At 36.3% G+C, this 25,988-nt stretch overlaps 1 protein-coding gene across 1 annotated transcript in view; it reads right to left on the reverse strand.

The window, feature by feature from the left end:
• Window positions 1-5,524: 5,524 nt before the first annotated feature.
• LOC121205978 (uncharacterized) overlaps window positions 5,525-25,988 on the reverse strand; it is a 53,655-nt gene continuing 33,191 nt past the window's right edge. Inside the window, exons 4-10 of the mRNA XM_041076127.1 lie at window positions 8,268-8,544; window positions 7,711-8,069; window positions 7,372-7,620; window positions 6,668-7,074; window positions 6,363-6,439; window positions 6,029-6,212; window positions 5,525-5,878 (exon numbers count right to left, since the gene is read on the reverse strand). Coding sequence (XP_040932061.1) covers window positions 5,525-5,878; window positions 6,029-6,212; window positions 6,363-6,439; window positions 6,668-7,074; window positions 7,372-7,620; window positions 7,711-8,069; window positions 8,268-8,544 — 1,907 coding nt within the window. The remainder of the gene's footprint in view (window positions 5,879-6,028; window positions 6,213-6,362; window positions 6,440-6,667; window positions 7,075-7,371; window positions 7,621-7,710; window positions 8,070-8,267; window positions 8,545-25,988) is intronic.

Genomic DNA, 25,988 nt, shown 5'->3' on the forward strand with positions numbered 1-25,988 from the left:
CTCACATTCATCCAATAAATCCCTAAAAAGGGCCCTTGAGGCCCTAAAATGTGCAATTGGAATGGATCGGGACCAAACAGGGAACATTAAAAATTTTCTAATTACTTACACAAATCAAAACAATTTATTTCACTATTCATAATAAAACTGTCCATTTGCGTAACAGTCACTAAATTAATTATAACTCAAGTTACGAAACTCAAAATTTAAATCCATGAATTTTCCCTAAAATTAGACTCATAATGTTTCCAGAATTTTCGGTTTGGCCAATTAGTACAGTTTATTCATTAAATGTTCCCTTGTTTCGCAGTTCAGTGGATCTGACCTCTCTTCACTAAAAATAGATTATCTCATCATACAGAATTCAAATAACATTTCTGTTTGATTCTAATGAAAATAGACTCACTAAGGAATCTAGAAATATAAACTATGAATTATAATATTTTTTTTACAATTTATAGTTATTTTCCAAAGTTGGAGCAGGGGATCACGAAGTCACTCTGAACTAGTCTTACAAAAATTTAAATATCTCAAAATATAGACTTTCTTTACTTGCTTTGTTTTTTATCTATCAAAATAGACTCAATAAGATTTAATTATATATCTTATTCACCATTTAATTCTATTTCTACCATTTTTAGTGATTTTTCAAATCCACGTCACTGCTGCTGTTTCCTAACTGTTCCATGGCCAACCCTTATTCCTTCATAAATTTTTTGCATCAAACCTCATTTAGGCATACATAATACCAAAACATGTTCTTATTTCACTATATCATAAGCTAATCATTACCAAGTATTCACATGCCATTCTTTAATCATATAATAAGGACATACATACAAAGTAGCCAAGTCCCTATACATGCCATAACTTAAAGTATTTCTAGTCACAAAATACTGAGATAGCTCGTTGATAGTGTGAGGCGATCTCTGACGTCCTTACGATTTTCCGAGTTGGCTTTGCAATACTATAAAAAAGAGAGAAAAGAAAGGGAGTAAGCATAAAATGAGCCGACTTCGTTAGCTTATCAATCACAACCCATATTGCATCTTTCTTTCTCGGTGTCAAAGGCAATCCATTCACAAAATCCATGGCAAATCGGTCCCATTTCTACTCAGGAAATAACATAGGCTACAATAAACCTGAAGGTACCTGATGTTTGGCATTTACCTACTGACAAATCAAGCATCTAGAAACAAACTCTGAGATATCTCTCTTCATTCCTACCCACCAATACATTTTCTTCAAATCATTTACATCTTTGTCTTGCAGTTTACAACAGCATCATGCAAAGTCAACCACTCCATACCTAGAATTATGTCGAACTCATCAAATGGCAACAACATCAAGTCAGCCAGAAAGCACGAATCTCGAACCATCGAGGGACAATATTTACAAATTTTGTCAACCATAACACACCAGCCCAAGGGGTTTAACACTCTAATAACAAACTTAGTAGACTCAACAGGCAGAGTGTTACTAAATACTAAAGTCTCACACACATAAGAATGAGTCGAACCAGGATCAATCAATGCAATTACATTAGTATCATAAAGATTAAATGTACCAGTAATGACATCTGGGGACAAAGCCTCCTCGCGTGCGCGTATAGCAGGTGCACGAGCCTCAGATCTGACTATTGTATCTTTAGTCCCTCTTTGACTACCTCTCACATTACCCGCATTTCTGGGTGGTCTACCTCGAGCTGCAGTATTACCCGATCTCGTATTCTGTACTAGATTTTCTTCAGCTAACACTGGGCATTCACGAATATAATGATCCATCGATCCACATTTAAAACAGGCCAGATCATGCAATCTACAACTGCCGAGATGTCGCTTACCACAATGTTTACACTCGGGTTGATTTGATATAACATTACCCACAATAGCTACTGAGGTAGCTCTCGAGCTCATAGGTGGTCTACTCTGATCCCGTCTAGAATAACCTGAAGTAGCTTTAGAACGGCTGAAACCATCTCAGAACTTCTTTGGTATCGACTGGAATGACTACAAGATGTTCTCTTAGATGCATCTCTAGCTTCAAATTCAGCTTTTATTTTCTCTTTCCTGAGCTCTTCAGCTTTACAGGATCACTCTACCAGTACTACGAACTCTTTTATCTCAAGTATGCCAACTAACAATTTAATGTCTTTGTTCAGCCCAACTTCAAATCTTTTACATATTATAACTTCGGTAGAAACACACTCTCGGGCATATCGACTAAGTCTTACAAATTTTCGCTCATACACTATTATGGTCATCCGACCCTATTTTAGCTCCAGAAATTCTTTACACTTTTGATCAAAAAATCTATGGCTGATATATTTCTTACGGAACTCAATTTGGAAGAATTCCCAAGTCACCCGCTCTCTCCGAACCACTAATACTAGGGTATTCCGCCAGTGATATGTTGTGTCTTGAAGCAAAGATATGGCACATTTCAAACACTCATCTGGGGTACAGGACAGGTCATCAAACACAAGGATGGTATTATCAAGCCAAAATTTTGTACGCTTAGTATCATCATCATCAGTAGCTTTAAACTCTTCAACCTTATGTTTTCTGATTTTATCAACAAGTAGCTTATACAATCTCAACAGATCACTTACTTGAGGTATAGCAAGCATCGAAGATGGATTAGTCGGGGGTAGAGGTTGTTGTGCAGCCAGGTTAGTCCAGATATATTGAGTAAACCAGTCATTCATCATTTGGTAAAAGGCTTGTTTAGCCTCACTCTCTTGATTACTCGAAGTCGGTTGAGAATCAGCCAGCGATGTCCCTTGTGTGGGAGTAGGCGTGTAACACCCCAGACCCGACCTAGACGTTACGACCAAATCTGACGTGCCACATCCACTGCTTAAAAGTCCAATAAGCTTGTGGTAATGATCCGATTGTCGTAAAACCTTTAAAGTTTTAAAGGCAGAGTTTTTTAATGATTCATGTTATTTAAAACATGTGTAGTTTTCAAGACATCTATTTTTAACAAAATTGAAGTAACAGGATCGCTTTCGAGAAACGTTGTTATTTCAAAACCCGATATTCCTATTCTAGCAGTTCACAAATACCAAGTTATAGCCTAAATTAAAAGTTAAATCCCCAAATGGCCTTATTACAAATTCAAAACCCAAACGTAAAATCATTAAATAATAAAGTCCTTTGCGATTGTGTAGCTGCCCCCGAGTCCCTTGCAGCTCCAAAGCGTCTAAAACTGAGGATTACCTATACAGTTAAAAGGAAGGGTGAGTTTACAAAAACTCAGTGTGTAATCCCTTATCAGACAATAGAAAACAGTGCATGCAGAAATAGTCTGGGCCTGAGCCCTATTCAGTATCAGTACAATCTGGGCCTTAGCCCTTAAACAGCAACAGTGTGGGTCTGAGACCAATTCAGTACCAGTACAGTGCAAAATGCATCCCATCCCATAACCATCCAGCACACCACCCGTACCAACCAGCACACCTGTGGGGATATCAATCGACCCACCCAACCAGCACACTAATATCATAGCAAAGCTGCCAGTAATAATAATAATGCAGCGTAGCTGCTAGTAACAGTAAGTGTGGCAAGCCACCAGTAATAATAAATGTGACATAATCACCAGTACAGTACTTCCTCCATATCATAAACCCAACCCCATGCAGATGCCGTGTCATAAATATTACGTGTATGCAGTATGTCATACTCATAACCAGTCATCTAAATGCCATTCACTCATCACATAACCTACAACTGGCGTTATAAAAGTCATTTCGTCAGTTAGGGGTAAAATAGTAATTTTTACCCCTCGGGGGTATCTCGATCATTTAACTAATTTTTAGGGTCTCGATACAGATAACGACTCTTTTGAAGGTCTACAGTCATCTCGAATGACTCATCTAACCCAAAAGGCCAAAATAGTGTAGATGGGCCCAAGGCCCATTACTCGGCCTAAGGGGGCCCATGACTGCAAAAGCCCACGAGAACACTCGTGGCGGCCTCTACAGTCTGACGCCCATGATTTGTGGCTCGGTTGGCCACACGAGCAATCGCACGCTCATGAGGCCTTAAACGCTGATGTTTCGGCTTTTCAACTTTTACCGATCTACAGTAAAACAGGGGTGTGAATACACACCTTTTGGCTTTTGGTCAATAATAGAAATGGCGTATGGTTACACACCTTTTGGAGAGAAAAATGTCAAACCCTGTGTGCTCAACCTAAAACAAAAATAATGATCCCTTGTCAAATCTCAAACATTTGGGTTAACCACCCAACTATGAACTCATACATTCCCAACAATATGCATCGCTTACCTTGCTATGACGAGTAAGGCTTAAACCACCCTTATCCAACGATCACCCTCCTATAGACCACCATCTGCATTAACGTTCCATTTGTTCAGTAACTTAATAATATTTCATTAAAACCAAGTGTACTTCTTACCAAGACGTGAACTAAAAACGAAAGGCAATAGCATTCGGCCCACCCCCCTTGGGTAACGTCACAACCCCCTAGCACCATTCGAAAAAGAAAACATCAGATGAACCTATCCTCACGACGACCAAGAGGATTCGGCTCAAGAAATACCCAAATTGAACATGGAAAAAGGGCCTTCCACTATTCGGCTAGAGAAGCCACTTACCCTCAACCATCAGAGATCAAGAATCGGTTAGGCCTCCACAATTTCAGTCACACAAGGAGAGAAGTAAACGGCTAACTTCAAGAGAGAAAGAAACAATGAAAAGGAAAAAAGAGGAGTTGGGTTCGGTTTCTTCGACTATAGAAGCAAGAAAAGGGATGTTTGGGACAACAAAAGGAAAAAAAAAGAGGTTACCAATATTCGGCTAAAGAGGATTCGACAATATTGACTCAAAGAAGAAGAGAAGAAGAAAGAGTCACTTACAATTCGGCACAAAAGGTTAACACAAAATAAACCCAAAAGTTGAAGAGAAGAATTCGGCACCTACTCCTAAACACCAATTGCCGAAATGCTTGTCCCAAAACCCCTTGGCCGAATTTTTCACCAACCAATTACCTATTCGGCTACAACTCTCCCCCCTCACCAACTCCTTGAAACTCTCCTCAAAACCCTTCTTGATCTCTTCCACAATCTTCTCCCAACAATCCAAGACCAATTCATACTTCCACCACCTAGAAGTCTACTCCAACTCAACCACTTGCCGTCCACAAGTGCAAAATAGATGCTCCTTGTTTGCCGTGGGATTCGAACCCTTGTTCTCCCCAATAGCTATGTCACGCCACTTCCACCAAGCCGCAAGGCTTTTTGTGACATAACACAACCACAATTATTTATAAGGCGCAAGTGCCAGTAACCAAGTTCTTTTAAATGCAAAACAAAAATGCTGCAAAAGTCGAAGTTTAATCCCCAGGACTCCTCAGACCACCCCCAAACACACCAAAATCACCCAACCCTTCAAACAAATATGGAATTTACGCTAAAATAAGCAAAATTACAAACCCTACCTTTTTGGGGTGTTACAATTCTACTCCCCTTAAAGAAATTTCGGCCTCAAAATTTTCCTGGTCAAAATAAATAAGGGTATTGATGTCGCATCGCCTCTTCTGGTTCCCATGTGGCCTCCTCTGCGACGTGATTGCGCCAAAGCACTTTGACTAGTGGGACAAACTTCTTTCTCAATACTTTAACATCGCCTTCCAAAATCTGTATTGATTCCTCCTCAATAGGTAGATCAGGCCTAACTTTAATTTCCTCAACCGGCACGACATGCGAGGGATTAGAACGGTACCGCTTAAGCATTGAAACGTGAAACACATCATGAATTCCTTCCAGCTCTGGAGGCAACTCAAGTTGGTACGCAACCGGTCCTACACGCTTAAGTATCCGGCAAGGCCCTATAAACCTAGGGCTCAGCTTGCCCTTCCGTCCAAACCTCATAATTTTCTTCCATGGTGATACCTTAAGAAAAACATAATCCGCCACATAGTACTCGATCTCTTTACGTTTTAAATCCGCATAGGACTTCTGCCTATCAAATGCTTCTTTCAACCGATCTCAAATCAGCTTTACCTTGTCTTCTGTATCAGCAATTAGCTCTGGCCCTAGAATTCGTCGCTCACCAAGTTCAGTCCAACAAGTAGGAGTACGACACCTATGACCATATAACGCTTCGTACGGTGCCATACGAATACTGGACTGGTAGCTGTTGTTATACACAAATTCCACCAACGGTAAATAATTCTCCCAGCTGCCCCTGAAATCCAATACACAACTCCTTAACATGTCTTCCAATATCTAAATTACTCTCTCAGACTGTCCATCCGTTTTAGGATGAAACGCGGTATTGAAATCCAGTCGTGTACCCAAAGCCTCGTGTAACTTCTTCTAGAATCGAGATGTAAACCTAGGATCTCTGTCAGATATGCTAGAAACCGGTACACCATGCAATCTTGCAATCTCAGCCACATACAACTTGGCCAACTTCTGTAATGAATAATCAGTGCGGACCGGTATAAAATGGGCAGACTTAGTCAGTCGATCTACAATCACCCAAACCGAATCCTTCTTAGAAGGAGTCAAGGGTAACCCACTGACAGAATCCATTGTCACCCTCTCCCACTTCCAGAGTGGAATCTTAACTTGCTGCAGTAATCCAGAAGGTAACTAATGCTCAGCCTTAACCTACTGACACGTCAAGCACTTACTCACATAATCGGTAACTTCACGCTTTAACCCAGGCCACCAATACAACTCACGAAGATCTCGATATAACTTGTTCCCACCAGGATGCATGGCATAAGGACTACCATGTGCCTCTCGTAGAATAGACTGCCTCAGACCAGAATCATTCGGTATACAAACTCTTCCACGGAAACATAACACGCCTTTCCCATTCAGTCCAAAATTTAAAGTTTCACCATTTTCCACTTGCTGAAGACGAGGAACTAGCGACTCATCCAACAACTGTTTCTTCTTAATTTGATTAGTCCAAGTCAGTCTCACTTGCAGTTCAGCTAACAGGCTACCATTATCGAATAGGCTAAGACGAGCAAACATTGCTCTTAAATCAGAGACAACTCTACGGCTCAGTACGTTAGCTACCACATTAGCTTTGCCTGGGTGGTACTCAATTGAACAATCATAATCTTTAATCAACTCAATCCACCTTCGTTGCCTAAGGTTCAACTCCTTCTGAGTAAGAAGGTACTTGAGGCTTTTATGGTCCGTATAAATAATCGTTCTTTCCCCATATAAATAATGCCTCTAAATTTTTTGTGCAAACACCACCGTTGCCAATTCCAAATCATGAGTGGGATAATTCATCTCGTGAAGTTTAAGCTAGCACGACGCATAAGCAACCACCTTTCCCTTTTGCATCAACACACATCCCAATCCAACGTGTCACGCATCACTGTAAACAGTAAATTCCTTTCCAGACTCTGGCTGTATCAAAAAAGGAGCCTGAGTTAAAACTTTCTTCAATTTCTCAAAACTCTTTTGTTGTTTATCGGTCCAGATAAACGACACCCCTTTGCGCAGTAACTTAGTCAAAGGTGCAGCTATCACTAAAAACCCTTCTATAAAACGTCTGTAATATCCAGCCAAACCCATAAAACTTCGAATCTCAGATACAGTCTTTGGTGGTTTCCAGCCCAATACGGCTTCAATTTTTCGAGGATCAACCTTAATCCCCTCAGCAGACACCACGTGACCCAGAAATGTCACCTATTGCAGCCAAAACTCACACTTACTGAATTTTGAGTACAACTGTTTCTGTCTCAAAATTTGAAGGACAATCCGCAAGTGTTCATCATACTCCTCCTCAGTTCCCGTATACACTAAAATAACTTCTATGAACACTACTATGAACCGATCCAAATAGGGTTGAAAAACTCTGTTCTTCATGTCCATGAAAGCAGCTGGTACATTCGTTAATCCCAACGACATTACTAGGAACTCATAGTGACCATAACTAGTCCTAAATGTTGTCTCATACACATCCACTTCCTTGACCTTTAGCTGGTGATTCCCAGATCGAAGATCTATTTTGGAGAACACAACATCTCCTCGCAACTGATCAAATAGATCATCAATCCTCGATAAAGGGTACCTGTTCTTGATGGTCAACTTATTTAGTTGACGATAATCAACGCACATACGCATAGACCCATCCTTCTTCTTCACAAACAATACTGGTGCTCCCCACGGAGACACACTCAGTCGAATAAATCATCGGTCTACCAGCTCTTGAATTTGAGCCTTTAACTCCACTAGCTCCTTTGGTGCCATCATATATGGGGCGATGGACACTGGAGCTGTTCCTGGTAGAAGCTCAATTCTGAATTCGACCTCACGGACTGGAGGCAAGCCCGGAAGCTCTTCTGGAAAAACATCCGAAAACCACTTAACAGTTCTAACATCCTCAACAGAAAGACTTTTAGTCTCAGAATTGTTAACATATTCCAGGAAAGCCTCACAACCCTTGCGAACCAACTTCTCGGCTCTTAACGCCGATATCACATTAGACAAATAATCTCTTCTCTCCCCTATTACGACCACCTCCTCATCCTTCGAAGTACAATACACTTATCAATTTAATTTCATAAACAATTACATAAAAATCACATTAACATACCTTTGATTTATGAAATAACCATGGCCGAATGCCTTGGCTTCTTCTTCTCTTTTTTTTTCTTTCACTAGTTACGGCAATGGGGAAAAGAAAGATGAACATACCTTGTTTCTATCACTCTTTCCTTCTTTTAATTATTCTTTCTTTCATAATATAAAGCCATTAACTATTATCATGTAAAAATAAAATGCATATAATATCTATCAACTATCATTATGGCCGGCCACTAATTAAAAGTGGTCCATTTGACATGCAAGTCCCTCATGTCAATAACTCATGCATTATTTGGCCACTTTAAATTTTACCTATCACATTTTCAAGTCTTATACATGGGTCCTTTCTTATAAATTAACACCGCCTTGATAAAATCAAGGCACGAAATATTCACACATACAAATTCCACATACAATAAGCACAGAATATAACATCTAATTATTTTTGTGACTCGATTTTGGGGTTCCAAAACCACTTTCGACTAGGGTCAAATTAGGGGTGTCACAGTGAGTAACTACGAACCACACTTCACGTAAGTATGGTGAATCCAGTTTGCAGTTCAATGCTTTTTCCAAAGCTTTTGTTTAACTTATGATTTGCACGTGTTGTGAGGTCATTCTTTCCTTTATATGCACTATGTTCACAAGAGCTTACACACACCTTTCTATACACTGTAGATAGCTAGATCACACAATGAGTAACGATGGGGCGAGTGATCCAGGTGAAGTATAAAAATTGGAAAGGTAGAACAAGTGAACTCTAGATACAAAGGTAATATGAGATATTCTGCTTGCGCTTAAAGATATCATTCTGTTTACTTCGTCAACTATCCTAAGACTTAGTTATTTTTATGATTTCTTATGAATCTCTCTATATACTTTTACTTGTGAACCGATAATACTATATATACACACTTGAATTTTAAGCATATGAATATAGTCCAAGATTGTTTGATGTTTCCTTAAATTACAAGCTCATTCTTAAGTAATTAGTTCCTAAAGATAGTGTCCGCCATAAGCAATAGCATGAAATATTAAAAAAGGACAAACTTATATAGAGTTCGCTAAGGTTGTTGCGAAGTGATAGGATTGGCGAACTGTGCAAAGTGCGATCCGTATCAATAGGTAAACTGGTCTTACAAACCCTTAATGACTTTTGGAAAACTATATAGGAGGAAATCTGTGAACCATGTTCGTAGTATTTAAGTGTATAAGAGGTGGTTCGCGTGACTGACCCTATTTAAAGAGTCTTACTTTGTGAAGACTTAGAATGTGTGAGTTAAGCACAGGTGTGAACGCTAATGTCATATAGTTGAACAGTAGTATACTATTTTGTAAACTTACGATTCGTCAGTTCTTGATTCACTTTTCCAAATATTTATGGAATGAGTAAGTTAAGTCCTTGCAAGTGAAGTAGGTTTACATGTTACTGCCACTGCGTATCATGAAGCAAGTGAAGTGAGTCTGCCATCTTGTAACCTCCCAAACCTGGCCTAGACATTATGGCTTGATTGAGAAGGCTACATTAGCCACCGAAATGGCTAAGCTAACTTACATTACTTTTGAAGACTTTAAATAAACTCATTTTATAGGAAACAATAGTTGTGCTTTGAGATAGGTTAAAAGCATTCATTCATTAGGTTGTGTATGCTTAGGATTCAATTTATTGTTAACAGTGTTGTTTTAGAAATTTTTTTTGCTTGTTGCTCATCTTAAAAAAAAAACTCAATGTTAAACTAATGCAGTGGAAATTAGGGAACAATGTCAAATTTTACTTAAGCCCAATATCATGCATTTTCCAGTTATTATGCTTGAGTAATCCATGCATGCAAAAATCCCCCCCAAAAAGTTACCAAGCCACAGACTAGAAATAATTAAAAATTAAAACCAAAACCAATAAAGAGTTAAGAGTACTTATTAAGAAAAATAATCCGAGGTCCAAGGTGATTCTCTGAATGCTGAGTTTAGTCCTAATTTCGAGGTTGACCTGAAAAGTTAAACATTATTGGGGGTGAGCTTTGAAAAGCTTAGTGTGAGTCAAACAATTATTTAAACAAACATAAATATCAAATACAGTGAAACAAATTAGCTTTAATAGAAAAAAAACAGAACCACCATAGGAATTTCATATCATTACACAACCATTATCAATATTGATGTCAAATGGTGTATGAGCACAGGTCACCATTCATTCAAGTAACAATCATTAATTTTGATACCATTCAATACAACACATATCATATATCAATAACATCCAAATATGTCGTGAGCATGATACAATGTTATACAACCATTGTGGTTAAAACCACTGTTAACAATGTACAGAAAATTTTGCCAATAAAAATGCGATAAATCGCCATTCCCCTCAATACTCTAGGCACTGTGCATGACTACGAATAATGTGGACTTAATATACCGTCAGTACTCTATGGAACTCCTCTGTCAACTAAAAACTCACAACCCCTTGCATATGCATTACGTTATACAATCTCATACATAATCATATATCAATATTTTTCACATTCATTTGACATGCTCAGCATGTCCTCAATAATCCCATACTTCTAGTAAATGGAAATAGTATTCTAATCTTTCAAATTATGATTGTTTTGGTATCAATCAATATCGTTCAATTTCACATACTTTACGGATTTCCATTGAGCATAAATAGCACACTTTTTAGTACAAAATATAACAAATATCTCAGGTGTTTAAATCATACATAAGCCTCATATCTCAACAGACTATATCATTCAGTCAAACATTCTCATATCTCATAACTCAAATATTCAATTACAAACTCAATCAAACATTATACTATCAAACTAGCAATTTTGCCAACATGTCAATCTTTTAAGGCTCAAAATATACCTAGTTCAACCACTCACAAAATCAATAATTTTGCTTTAAGCCAATCCAACCAGCAAGCTAATTTATTAAATATAAATTGACATTTAACATTTTCAAACAATTTTATGAGTTTCAGACCCAAACCTTATTCTTCGTTTTTTCGCAGCACACTAGCGAATCTTCCAATTTTCCTTAATAATTCCTTAAACAAACCTAAACCAAAATTTAGTATAAATTCAATCAATTTACCATTAAACCAGGACCCAAACACCCACTTATGAGTTTAAACCAATTGTTGAAATTATAACTATTTTATGAATCAGACTTAGTTAGATTCCGTACATTGTATCGATGCAAACCGTACATACAATCATTCTTCACCTTTATGGATGATCTGGGGCACTTGGGTTGGCACATGATTCAATAATATACTGAAAAATCAGTAGTTAATTAATAATTAAATTCCTTCATTTAATCAATTCATAACCTTTACCCAACAACTATTTCAAAATAACAAACTAGTTACCCTTAATTGCACTTACGCTTCATGATTTGTAGGTTTTGAATGGTCAAATGGTCAAATGATCAAGAACATTTTTACCTAATTGAAATTGGTTTAAAGGCTGATTAGGAGGGTTAAAGAACTCAAATTAAGGCTGGAAAAATATAAGCAAGAACCAAGAAACAAAACAACCCATTTTCTTACACGTAGGTGTACAGGTGCACCAACTGTGATGGCCAAAATTGGGGCTGAATTTTAAAAAGGTTTCAGATTTCTTTAAAATCTGGAAAAATACCTTTGAAGTCATTTAAAATCCCCAAAATTCAAGATCTGTAAATTTAGGTATTTAATGGACAAGATTAATTAAGAAATTTAAGAGAGAAGAGACCTTACCCAAGCTAGTCGAGAGAAACAACAATGAGACTTTTTTGGAAATGTTCGAGATTGATATTCGAGATTAAGATTTCAGATTTGCGGTTGATTTTGATGAGGAAAAATGATAGCTATATGGTGGAGAATATGTTATCAAACCTTGTGGCAAAAGAAAAAGAAAAAGAAAAAGAAAAGAAAGTGATGGTAAGTAAAACTAGGTGTAGGCGACGACAACAATAGAGGAAAGGAAAAAAATTTAAAATCAAAGAGAATGAGAGGAGGAGAGGAACTACTGGGGAAATAAGGAGGAGGATTAAATGATGATTATTTGTGAAAAATTAATATTTATACCTAGGTTAACTAGGCTTGGATGGCCCACACATTAAAACAAGGGTTTTGTTAAAAAAATTAAATTATTTGCATGAGAATGGAATTGGAGTTAGGACCTCAAGGATAAATTCACTAATGTTTAACCATCAAACTAATAACTCATTATTGATATAATTTTGAAATATCTATTTTTAAAAAATAAGACATGTCACAAACTAGGGTTTAAGGAAAAATTTAAAAACTAATAAAAATGGTGAGAGAGAAGGGATTTGAACTTGGGTTTCAAGGAACATTTCACTAGCACTTAATCAGAAAACCAATACCCCATTTTTTTCTAAAAATGCATAGATAATCTCAAAAATTAAGGCATGACCACTCTCTCTCGATTCAAAAACTCGATTTTACTAACATCCGATTTTTGGGATGTTACTATTCTCCCTTCCTTAAAGAAATTTTGTCCTCGAAATTTTTTAGCCACAAAATTTGTTACCCCTTTTTCCTTCAAACCAGGCCACCAAGCTTTCTCTGTGAAACTTTGATTCCAACACAATCCCATACAATATGTCTCGTTAAATTCCTAACATAAATCTTGCAGATCTAATTAGGAAACGTTATTAACAAATTCCTCAACACTAATTCCCAATTTTAACAAAAACTATACTAGATTATGCTTACCACAATATCTACAAATCAGAACCTTAGCTAATCTAATAGTTTCACTAATGATAACTACTACAACATTTCGTTGAGTTCTGGCTCCTCTGGCCCACTTTAAAGGTCGCGGATTTGGACCAGCGGAAGTAGACTTTGTTTTCCTATTCCAAACTTTATTCTTTTCCTTTCTTTTGCACTCCAAGTGTTTAGTCTCTTCCCCCCATCTTAGTCCTCTCAACCACAATCTTGAAAACATTTTCTCTGACTTCCAACACCACTTGGGATGCTACATCATACCCAACCTCCTGGTTTTCTCCTTTAGAAGTAGGCACAATCATGATGTCATTCGTCTTAAGGTTAGACATAATTCCTTGAAAAGCAAATGACTCAACCTAGTAGCTCAATGTTGAGCCCCATGGTTCCTCATTTTACGATTGTTCATTATGTATCCTACAATCTTAAATTTGATCTACAATTTCAAAAAAAATAATCACTAGCTAACTTCAATTAATTTTTCGTTCCCTATCTTACAGTTTCAAAGAAAAAACTAAACACTAACTATTTCAGTTCTATGTCTACAGCAATACACCTCAAGCGTTTACCTGTAACTTAACAATATCTTTTCCATGACAACCAGCACCGGAGTCCCGGACCTAATTTTCTTTGTAGACTATCATTTTCATAATTCTCTGTGACTTGCTTTTCCCAAATTTCCCTTTTTCCGTGGACGCATGCATGTAGACATAAGCAAATTTAAAAACTTAATCTGAGATTTTGAACCAAGGCTCTGATACCACTAAATGTAACTTTCTACACCTGGCCTAGACTAATTGTTAGATTGAGAAGTCTACGTTAGCCACCAAAATGGCTAAGTTAACTTACATTACTTTAGAAGACTTTAAATAAATTAATTTTAGAGAAAACTGTAGTTGTACTTTAACTTAGCTTAAAAGCATTCATTCATAAGGTCATGTATGCTTAGGATTCATTTTGTTATTGAAAGTTTTGTTTTGGAAAAACCGTTTGCTTGTCATTCTTCTTTAAAAAAAGAACTCAATGTTAAACTAATGTATCAAAAAATTAGTGAACAATGTCAAATTTTACTTAAGCCCAATATCATGCATTTTCTAGTTATTATCCTTGAGTAATCCATGCATGCAGAAATACTTAAAAAAAAAGTTACCAAGCCACAAACTAGAAATAATTAAAAATTACAGACCAATACCAATAAAGACTTAATAATACTTATTAAGAAAAATAATTTGAGGTCCAAGGTGATTCTCCGAATGCTGAGTCCGGTCCTAATTTCGAGATTTACCTGAAAGTTAAACACTATTGGGGGTGAGCTTATGAAAAGCTCAGTTTGAGTCAAACAATTATTTAAACAAACATAAATATCAAATACAGTGAAACAAATTAGCTCTAATAGAAGAAAACATAACCACAATAGGAACTTCATATCATTACATAGCTATTATCAATATTTATGTCAAACGGTGTTTGAGCATGGGTCATCATTCATTCGAGTAACAGTCATTAATTTCGATACCATTCAATACAACACAATACAACATATATCATATATCAATAACATTCGAATATGTAGTGAGCATGATGCAATGCAAAAATATTCCTAGCCATACCATCAACTACACACCACGTGTTTCCCCAGAACCTGTCATCTGAACTCCAAAAATCTTATGGGCTTAAGCCCATTGTGGTTAAAACCACTGTTAACAATGTGTAGAAAATTTTGCCAATAAAAATACAGACAAGCTGCCAGTAAAAATGCGATAAATCACCATTCTCCTTAGTACTCTAGGCACAATGCATTGACTACGAATAATGTAGATTTAATATGTCGCTGGTACTCCACAAAGCTCCTCCGTTAACCACAAAATCCCAACCCGATGATATGCAACATGTCACACAATCTCATACATAATCATATCTCAATACTTTTCACATTCATTTGACATGCTTAGCATGTCCTTAATAATCACATACTTCCAGTAAATGAAAATAATATTCCAATATTTCAAATTACCATTGTGTTGGTATCAATCAATATCTTTCAATTTCACATACTTTATGGATTTTCATTAAGCATAAATAGCACCCTTTTTAGTACACATTATAATAAATATATCATGTATTTAAATCATAAAGAAGACTAATATCTCAACACATTATATCATTTAGTCAAACATTCTCATATCTCATAACTCAAATATGCAATTACAAACTCAATCAGACATTTCTACTATCAAACTGGCAATTTTTCCAACATGTCAATCTTTTAAGGCTCGAAACATACTTGGTTAGGCCACTCACAAAATCAATAATTTGGCTATTAAGCCAATTCAATAAACAAGCTAATTTATCAAATATAATATGATATTTAATATTTTCAAATTATTTTTTGAGTTTTGGACCCACATCTTATTCTTCGCTTCTTCGCAGTACACTAGCGAATCTTCCAGTTTTCCTTAATAATTCCTTAAACGAACCTAAACCAAAATTCAGTATAAATTAAATAAATTTACCATTAAACCAAACCCAAAACACCCACTTATGAGTTCAAACCAATCATTGAAATTATAACTATTTTATGAATCAGAACTAGTTAGATTCCTTACATTGTACCGATGCAAACCGTACGTACAATCGTTCTTCGCCTTTATGAATGATTTGGCGCACTTGGGTTGGCACCTGATTCAATAATATACTGAAAAATAAGTAGTTAATTAATGATTAAAAATTTTCATTTAATCAATTCATAACCTTTACCCAACAACTATTTCAAAATAACAAACTAGTTACCCTTAATTGCACTTACGCTTCATGATTTGTAGGTTTCGAATGGCTAAATGATCAAGAACGTTTTTCCCTAATTGAAATTGGTTTAAAAGCTGATTATGAGGGTTAAAGAACTCAAATTAAGGCTGGAAAAATATAAGCAAGAACCAAGAAACAAAACAGCCCGTTTTCTTGCCCATAGTTGTACGGGTGCACCACTTGCGGTGGCCAAAATTGGGGCTGAATTTTAAAATTGTTGGAGGTTTCCTTAAAATCTGGAAAGATAACTTTGAAATTATTTAAAATCCCCCAGATTATATAACTGGAAATTTAGGTTTTTAATGGAGAAGATTAATTAAGAAATTTAAGAGAGAAGAGACATTTCCCAAGCTAGTCGAAAGAAACAACAATGACACTTTTTTGGAAATGTTCGAGACTGATCTTGGAGTTCAAGGTTTTAGATTTGTGGTTGATTTTGATGAAGAAAAATGACAGCAATATGGTGGAGAATATGTTAACAAACCTTGAGGCAAAAAGAAAAAGAAAAAGAAAAGAAAGTGATGGTAAAACTAGGTGTAGGCGACCACAACAATGGAGGAAAGGAAAAAAATTTAAAATCAAAGAGAATGAGAGGAGGAGAGGAACGGCTAGGGAAATAAGGAGGAGGATTAAATGATGATTATTAGTGAAAAATTAATATTTATACCTAGGTTAACTAGGCTTGGATGGCCCATACATTAAAACAAGGTGTTTTGTCAAAAAAAAATTAAATTATTTGCATGAGAATGGAATTGGAGTTAGGACCTCAAGGATAAATTCACTAATGTTTAACCATCAAACTAATAACTCATTCTTGATATAATTTTGAAATATTTATTTTAAAAAAATAAGACATGTCACAAACTAGGGTTTAAGGAAAAATTTAAAAACTAATAAAAATGGTGAAAGAGAAGTGTTTTGAACTTAGGCTTCAAGGAACATTTCACTAGCACTTAATCAACAAACCAATATCCCCTTTTTTTGAAAAAATGCATAGATAATTTCAAAAATTAAGCCATGATCACTTTCTCTCGATTCAAAAACTTGATTTTACTAACCCCCAATTTTTGGGATGTTACAATTCTCCCTTCCTTAAAGAAATTTTGTCCTTGAAATTTTCTTAGTCACAAAATCTGTTACCCCTTTTTCCTTCAAACCAGGCCACCAAGCTTTCGCTGTGCAACTCTAATTCCAACACAATTCCATACAATACGTCTCGTTAAATTCCTAACATATATCTTGCAAATCTAATTGCGGAAACGTTATTAACAAATTCTCTACCCTAATTCCCAATTTTAACAGAAACTATACTGGATTATGCTTACCATAATATCTACAAATCATAACCTTAGCTAATCTAATAGTTTCTCTAATAATAACTACTACAACATTTTGTTGAGTTCTGGCTCCTCTAGCCCACTTTAATGGTTACAGATTTGGAGTAGCGGAAGTAAACTTTGTTTTCCTATTCCAAACTTTATTCTTTTCCTTTCATTTGCACTCCAAGTGTTTAGTCTCTTCCCCCTATCTTAGTCCTCTCAACCACAATCTCGAAAACATTTTCTTTGACTTTAACACCACTTGGGATACTACACTATGCCCAACCTCCTGGTTTTCTCATTTAAAAGTAGGCACAATCACGATGTCGTTCGTCTTAATGCTAGACATAATTCCTTGAAAAGCAAATGACTCAACCTAGTAGCTCAATGTTAAGCTCCATGGTTCCTCATTTTACGGTTGTTCATTATGTATCCTACAATCTTAAATTTGATTTACAATTTCAAAAAAAATAATCACTAGCTAACTTCAATTAATTTTCCGTTTCTTATCTTACAGTTTCAAAGAAAAAACTAAACACTAACTATTTCAGTTCTATGTCTATAGTAATACACCTTAAGGGTTTACCTATAACTTAACAATATCTTTTCCATGACAATCGGCACCGGAGTCCTGTACCTAATTTTCTTTGTAGAATATCATTTTCAAAATTCTCTGTGACTTGCTTTTCCCAAATTTCCCTTTTTTCGTGTATGCATGCATGCAGACTTAAGTAAAATTAAAAACTCAATCTGAGATTTTGAACCAAGGCTCTGATACCACTAAATGTAACTTTCCAAACTCGGCCTAAAATTATGGCTAGATTGAGAAATCTGCATTAGCCACCGAAATGGCTAAGCTAACTTACATTACTTGAGAAGACTTTAAGTAAATTCATTTAGAGAAAACTGCAGTTGTACTTTGACTTAGCTTAAAAGCATTCATTCATAAGGTCATGTATGCTTAGGATTCATTTATTGTTGACAGTGTTGTTTTGGAAAAACTGTTTGCTTGTCGCTCTTCTTTTAAAAAAGAACCCAATGTTAAACTAATGTTGCGAAAAATTAGTGAATAATGTCAAATTTTACTTAAGCCCGATATCATGCATTTTCTAGTTATTATCCTTGAGTAATCCATGCATATAGAAATACCTAAAAAAAAGTTACCAAGCCACAAACCAGAAATAATTAAAAATTACAGACCAATACCAATAAAGACTTAATAATACTTATTAAGAAAAATAATTTGAGGTCCAAGGTGATTCTCCAAATGCCGAGTCCGATCCTAATTTCGAGATTTACCTAAAAAGTTAAACACTATTGGGGGTGAGCTTATGAAAAGCTCAGTTTGAGTCAAACAATTATTTAAACAAACATAAATATCAAATACAGTGAAACAAATTAGCTCTAATAGAAGAAAACATAACCACAATAGGAACTTCATATCATTATGTAGCCATTATCAATATTTATGTCAAACGGTGTTTGAGCATGGGTCATCATTCATTCGAGTAACAGTCATTAATTTTGATACCATTCAATACAACACAATACAACATATATCATATATCAATAACATTCGAATATGTAGTGAGCATGATGCAATGCAAAAATATTCTTAGCCATACCATCTACTAACACCACGAGTTTCCCAAGAACCTGTCATCTGAACTCTAAAAACATTATGGGCTTAAGACCATTGTGGTTAAAACCACTATTAACAATGTGTAGAAAATTTTGCTAGTAAAAATACAGACAAGCTGCCAGTAAAAATGCGATAAATCAGCATTCCCCTTAGTACTCTAAGCACAATGCACTGACTATGAATAATGCGGATTTAATATTCCACTAGTACTCCACGGAGCTCCTCTGTTAACCACAAAATCCCAACCCGATGATATGCAATATGTCACACAATCTCATACATAACCATATCTCAATACTTTTCATATTCATTTGACATGCTCAGCATGTCCTTAATAATCACATACTTCCAGTAAATGGAAATAGTGTTCCAATCTTTCAAATTACCATTGTGTTGGTATTAATCAATATCTTTCAATTTCACATACTTTACGAATTTTCATTAAGCATAAATAGTACCTTTTTCAGTACACAATATAATAAATATCTCATGCGTTTAAATCATAAATAAGTCTAATATCTCAACACATTATATCATTCAGTCAAAATTTCTCATATCTCATAACTCAAATATGCAATTACAAACTCAATCAAACATTCATACTATCAAACTAGCAATTTTTCCAACATGTCAATCTTTTAAGGCTCGAAACATACCTGGTTCGACCACTCACAAAATCAATTGTTTGACTATTAGGCCAATTCAGTAAACAATCTAATTTATCAAATATAATATGATATTTAATATTTTCAAATAAATTTCTCAGTTTTGGACCCACACCTTATTCTTTGCTTCCTCGCAGTACATTAGCGAATCTTCCAATTTTCCTTAATAATTCCTTAAACAAACCTAAACCAAAATTCAGTATAAATTCAATCAATTTACCATTAAACCAGACCCCAAACACCCACTTATGAGTTCAAACCAATTGTTGAAATTATAACTATTTTATGAATCTAAACTAGTTAGGTTCCTTACACTATATTGATGCAAACCTTACGTATAATCGTTCTTCGCCTTTATGGACGATTTGGGGCATTTTGGTCAGCACCTAATTCAAAAATATACTGAAAAATAAGTAGCTAACTAATGATTAAATTTCTTCAGTTAATCAATTCATAACCTTTACCCAACAACTATGTCAAAATAACAAACTAGTTACCCTTAATTGCACTTACGCTTCACGCTTTGTAGGTTTCGAATGGCCAATTGGTCAAGAACATTTTTATGTAATTGAAATGGGTTTAAAAGATGATTAGGAGGGTTAAAGAACTCAAATTAAGGCTGAAAAAAATATATGAAAGCACAAAGAAACAAAACAACCCCTTTTCTTGCCTATAGGAGCACGCACTAGCACCCGCGGTGGCCAAAATTGGGGCTGAATTTTAAAATGGTTTGAGATTTCATTATAATCTGGAAAAATTCCTTCGAAATCATTTAAAATCCCCAAAATTCTAGATCTGGAAATTTAGTTTTTAATTGATAAGATTAATTAGGAAATTTAAGAGAGAAGAGACTTTACCCAAGCTAGTTGAGAGAAACGATAGTTGCACTTTCTTGGAAATGTTCGAGATCGATCTTTGTAATGCCCCCATCTCTCAAATCTTGAAAAATGTGTTAAAATTATTATTGTGTGTATATGACATGGGTGTTTGTTTGCCTTAGTGGTTTAGTGCTCTGGGAGTGTCTAGGAAGTCTTGGGTTTAAGCCTTGACCTCAGCAAATTTTTGCTTTTAATTGAATAAGCCCTTGCTTGCTGTTAGTAGACTTCTAAATTAAAATGAGTAAAACATGGCAATGTAACACCTGCTAGCTTAGTGGTAAGTGGCGTATGGTGTGACTAGGAGTCTTGGGTTCGAGCTACCTTATGTGCAAAAAAGTTATATTTTACTGCTCTTGCAAGGTAGGTAGTTGGGGTTGACAGAAACTCTGATGGGGGAGTGGTTGAGTGGGGAGTGAATAGTCAATTTTGAGGAGGGAAAGGTGGGATGAGATTGAGAAGTTATCAGTTGAGAGATATGGGGCAAATTTCGAGGAGGAAAATTAGGAATGTGGAGAGAGAGGGGTTGTTGTGCCAAAATGGGATGCTTCTAAACCTTGAGGGTTGAAGAGGGGTATCTAGTCATTTGGTCATGCTCCTAGTGCCAAAAGTGAGAGCTTGTTTCTTCCATATTGTTCGATAATCTTTTCTTTTCCTCTCAGTTTTTGTCAATTTTGGTATTTTTCCCTTGGCATACTTCTTTTGTGACTACCTCGATACTGCTTCTTCCCTATTCTCTACCCTCTTGTAAATAATCTTCTTGGTCGAATACCTCTACCTTGGTGGTGAGCCGACTCTCTTCTTCCTCTCCCTTAATCCAACGTTGTACCCCCTTGGGGCGAGCATCTTCTTTCTTCGCCTTCTCTCTTTTTTTCTCTATGCCTTTTCTTTTCATGTTGGAATCTTGGCCAAATGCCCATCTTACTTTGTCATTATACTTTGGTTTGCTAGGTGTGTTGTGATTTGTTAAGTTGGGCGGGATTCTCTTATCTCATGCTTGTGCTTTTGTGTTGGCCAACATTACAAGGTAAGCCTCAACAGGTTTTCTTTCCTTTCAATTCGTCACCTTGTTGAGTCCACTTCTTGCATTATCTCTTCCTACCGATTACTTCTCTGTTTCTTTTTAGATTAATCTCTATTTTTGGTGCGGTGTGCGTTGCATCTTTAGTACAATATGCTCAGATGTGTTGGTAAGTGTGGTGCGATTATGATGGTATAATTATGACTTCAAGTGCGGGTCTAATAGGAAAAGCGATACCTTTTGTGTAGGTAGTGGTCAAGTGGGTCGGCACTTTCCCTAGGAACCAAAGGTGCAATTTTTGGGGACTTTTGGTAAGAAGACCATAATCGTTGGGACTCCATTAGTTTCCTTTTTAATCATGAGTTACTAACTGAGTGATCAAATTATGAATCATTCTTAGGTATAAGAGTGTTCGAGGCACAGATTAACTCCAAATCGCAACATGTGTGTAATCACACTACTTCAATTGTGACACGGCAAAAGCCGAAAAATTGGTACCATCGATGCCACACGGGGGTGCCCGGTCAACTAAATGCATAATCGCAAGCATGTGATTGTAGAGGCCACCATGATCGATCTCGTGGGTTTAGGCTGTTTTGGGCCACGTTGGGCCGAAATGGGCTGTGAAGGCCCCACAGGCTCGTGGGCCCCACACAGGTAAATCACACGGATGTGTGGAGTTTTGTGGACCAGGCTGTGTAGATCACACGGCCAAGGTCACTTTGGGCTTAATGGGCTACACGGGCGTGTGGGCCCACATGAGCCGTATCATGGGTTTGGCCAATTTCTACTGTTTGACTGTTAAGGTCGCATAGGTCGCCTAAGATGACTGTGGGCCTATTGATGGGTCGGTAAGTACACTTAGACCCCTTACTGATAAAATGACTATTAGACCCCTAGAGGTAAAATGACTGATATACCCCTATGCTATATTTGATTGTATTCGAGCATGGCATTTTGCATATACATATTTATTATGACATGACATGTTGCATGGGGATGAGTTTGATATATTTGGAGGAAGTGTAGTGTATTGGAAGCTCTGCTGCATGTATTGGTTAGTGCCACAATCGGTGTTATATTCTGGAGTGTAGGGTTGCGTGGGTCGATTTTATCCCCACATGGAGTGTAGGGTTGGACGGAGTGAGGTGTAGAGGATGGATGGGTAGGATCTCTGATTGCATCTTTGATACTATACTGAATTGGGCTAAGGCTCACACTGATACTGTTACCATAGTGGGCTGAGGCCCACACTGATATTGCTACTGATAAGGGCTTAGGCCTAGACTGTTTACACTGCATGATTTACTATTTGATAAATTGGGATTGCACATTGAGTTTCTATAAACTCATTCTTCTAATTATCTGCGAAGGTAATCCTTAGGCGGGTCAGTGTACGAGGGACTCGGAGATGGCCACACCATAATTTATGTTTTTCGTTTTTGATTTCTAGTAAAGGTAGTTTATTTGGGTAAATTTTATGTAATAACGCCATTTAAAGTTTTTTTGGGAATTTATTTAATTTGATTTATATTTTTTAGCAATAGGACTCAGTTTTTCAAAAGGTAAATGATTTTCAACTACCATGCTACGAAGCTGGTTTTAAAAGCTTCCGTACGAACAATGTTTTTAAAGTGTAACACTAATTTAATATGGTATATGCTTTGCTAAACAAACCTGCAAATCTAACAACATAAGTTAGCTACTCATAAGGATCACCAACAGACTTTTCCAATAGAACTACGCTTTTCAAAACTCACTCCAATGTGACATCACAGATTCAGCCCACTACGATAACAGTATCAGTGTGGGCCTTCGCCCAATTCAGTACAGTATCAAAGATGCAATCAGAGATCCTACCTGTCCATCCTCTACACCCACTCCATCCAACCCTAAACTCCATGTGGTGTTACAATCTTAAAGTTTAAGATTTCATATTTGGGGCTGATTTTAATGAGGAAAAATGACAGCAATATGGTGGAGAATATTTAACAAATCTTGTGGCAAAAAGAAAAAGAAAAAGAAAAGAAAGAGATGGTAAAACTTGGTGTAGGTGGCGGCAACAATGGAAGAAAGGAAAAAAATTAAAATCGAAGAGAAGGAGAGGAGGAGAGGAACAACTAGGGCAATGAGGAGAAGGATTAAAGGATGATTATTAATGAAAAATTAATATTTATACCTAGGTGAACTAGGCTTGGATGGCCCACACATTAAAATAAGGGGTATTTGTAAAAAAAATTAAATTATTTGCATGAGAATGGAATTGAAGCTAGGAATTCAAAGATAAATTCACTAATGTTTAACCATCAAACTAATAACTCATTCTTGATATAATTTTGAAATATTTATTTTAAAAAATAAGACATGTCATAAACTAAGGTTTAAGGAAAAATTTGAAAAATTATAAAAATGGTGAAAGAGAAGGGATTTGAACTTGGGTTTCAAGGAACACGTAATATGAAGTAATGCTTACATGTATTTAATATGAAAGTTCATACCACAGTTTTTAAAACAGTACTTAAACCAATTATTTAAAGCACATAACTTCAAGACCTCCGACGTGCCGAGTCCAACATTAGAATTCAAAAATGCACCTGAATGGGGAAACACTAAAGGGGTAAGCTACTCGAGCTTAGTGTGAGTTCAAAACATGACTAACAACAAAATTATAGACCAGAATTCCATATAGTAATACAACAATGAAACATACTTATAGAGATATATGGAACCAAAAGGTATATACGAAGGCAATGTACCAAACAAACGTACTCAAGTAGAGCACTTATCTTCATACACAATGTTACAAAACGTCATTACACGCAAGAACAATAACAAATGATAAGTCAAATAGACAAAATGTAGACAAAAAAAACTTACACCCAATCACTTAATCAGATGCTTATGAATGCAGTCAAGTGGTGAAAACTCACCCATCCAGCCAAAACACCTCTCTATTCTAACACCTCTGACTCGTATTCAACGCTGGAATAGGGTTACAAAAATTACAACAAAATTAACCAACCATTTAACATACATAACATTATTTCATACACTTATCATTCAAACTCAATCAAATTGTCCCTGATACGAGCCTACGAAGCCCTAAACATGTTTTAGGAATGGTTCGAGACTAAACCGACAACTTTTAAAACATTTGGAACACATAGAAAATTTTTATCAAAACAGGGGACACACGCCCGTGTGGCCAGACAGTGTGTCTCACACGGCCACCAAACATGCCCGTGTCACAGGCTGTGTGGACATTCAAAATGGAAGCACATGGTCGTGTCCCAGCCCGTGCTCCACCCCGTGTAACTCCCTAACTTGGGTCACACGACCAACACACAGACCCTTGTGGCTAGCCCACGTGCCCTGAAAATCGCCACACACAACTATGTGCTAGGCCATGCCAAGCCTGTAGGGTATACTAACTTATACCACACGGCCAAGTCACACACACGTGTGTGAGGCCGTGTGGAGCATACTAACTTGATTTAATTTTCAACACTAGGGGACACATGGCCGTGTAACATGACCGTGTGTCACACACAGCTAAGAAACACGCCCATGTCTCTTCTCGTGGGGGCAAAAATAGGCTATTTACCAAGCCAATTTGCCACCCAAATTTGCATATACTTACATTGTAACAGTCTGGTTTAGACCCTAGTCGGAATAGTGATTTCGGGATGACAAATCTGAGCCAAAAAATATTTTAATATTATTTTCTATGCTTATAATATGTGAATTGATATCTGTGAAAATTTCGTATAAAAATTTTATCGTTTGTGTGCCGATGTGATAAAAAGGACTTAATCGCGTAAAATGTAAAAATGGCTAGCTATTTGTTAAAAGTACTTAAGTGATATGTCTTATTAATTGAGAGGTCCTTATGTGGTTAATAGAACATCTGGATAATGGATGGACAAAAATGGCTATAGTTAGTGAAATTTTAATGTTTTTTCATTAAGGGTATAATAGTAAATTTTGTATAATGGAATAATAAATAAAAGAAAACATGAAATTGATGAGAATGCTCATCTTTGTTGGCCGAATATATCAAAAGAAAAAGAAAGAAAAAGAGTTCTAGGGTTCGGCTAAAGAAATTAGTGATTAAGGTATGTATTTTACTCGATTTTTGATAATTTCTATGTTTTTGCGATCATTGCTTAGTAATCTGTAATAGCCCGATTTAGACCCTAATCGGAATGGTGGTTTCGAGACCACGAATTCGAGTCAGAAAAATATTTAAAAATTATTTTCTGTGTTTATTATGTGTGAATTTATATCTACAAAATTTTCGTGATTTAGTTTTGCCGTTTAGGTATCCGATTAAATA

This window comes from Gossypium hirsutum, chromosome A09, assembly GCF_007990345.1.
Source record: "Gossypium hirsutum isolate 1008001.06 chromosome A09, Gossypium_hirsutum_v2.1, whole genome shotgun sequence".
Classification (NCBI taxonomy): Eukaryota; Viridiplantae; Streptophyta; class Magnoliopsida; order Malvales; family Malvaceae; genus Gossypium; species Gossypium hirsutum.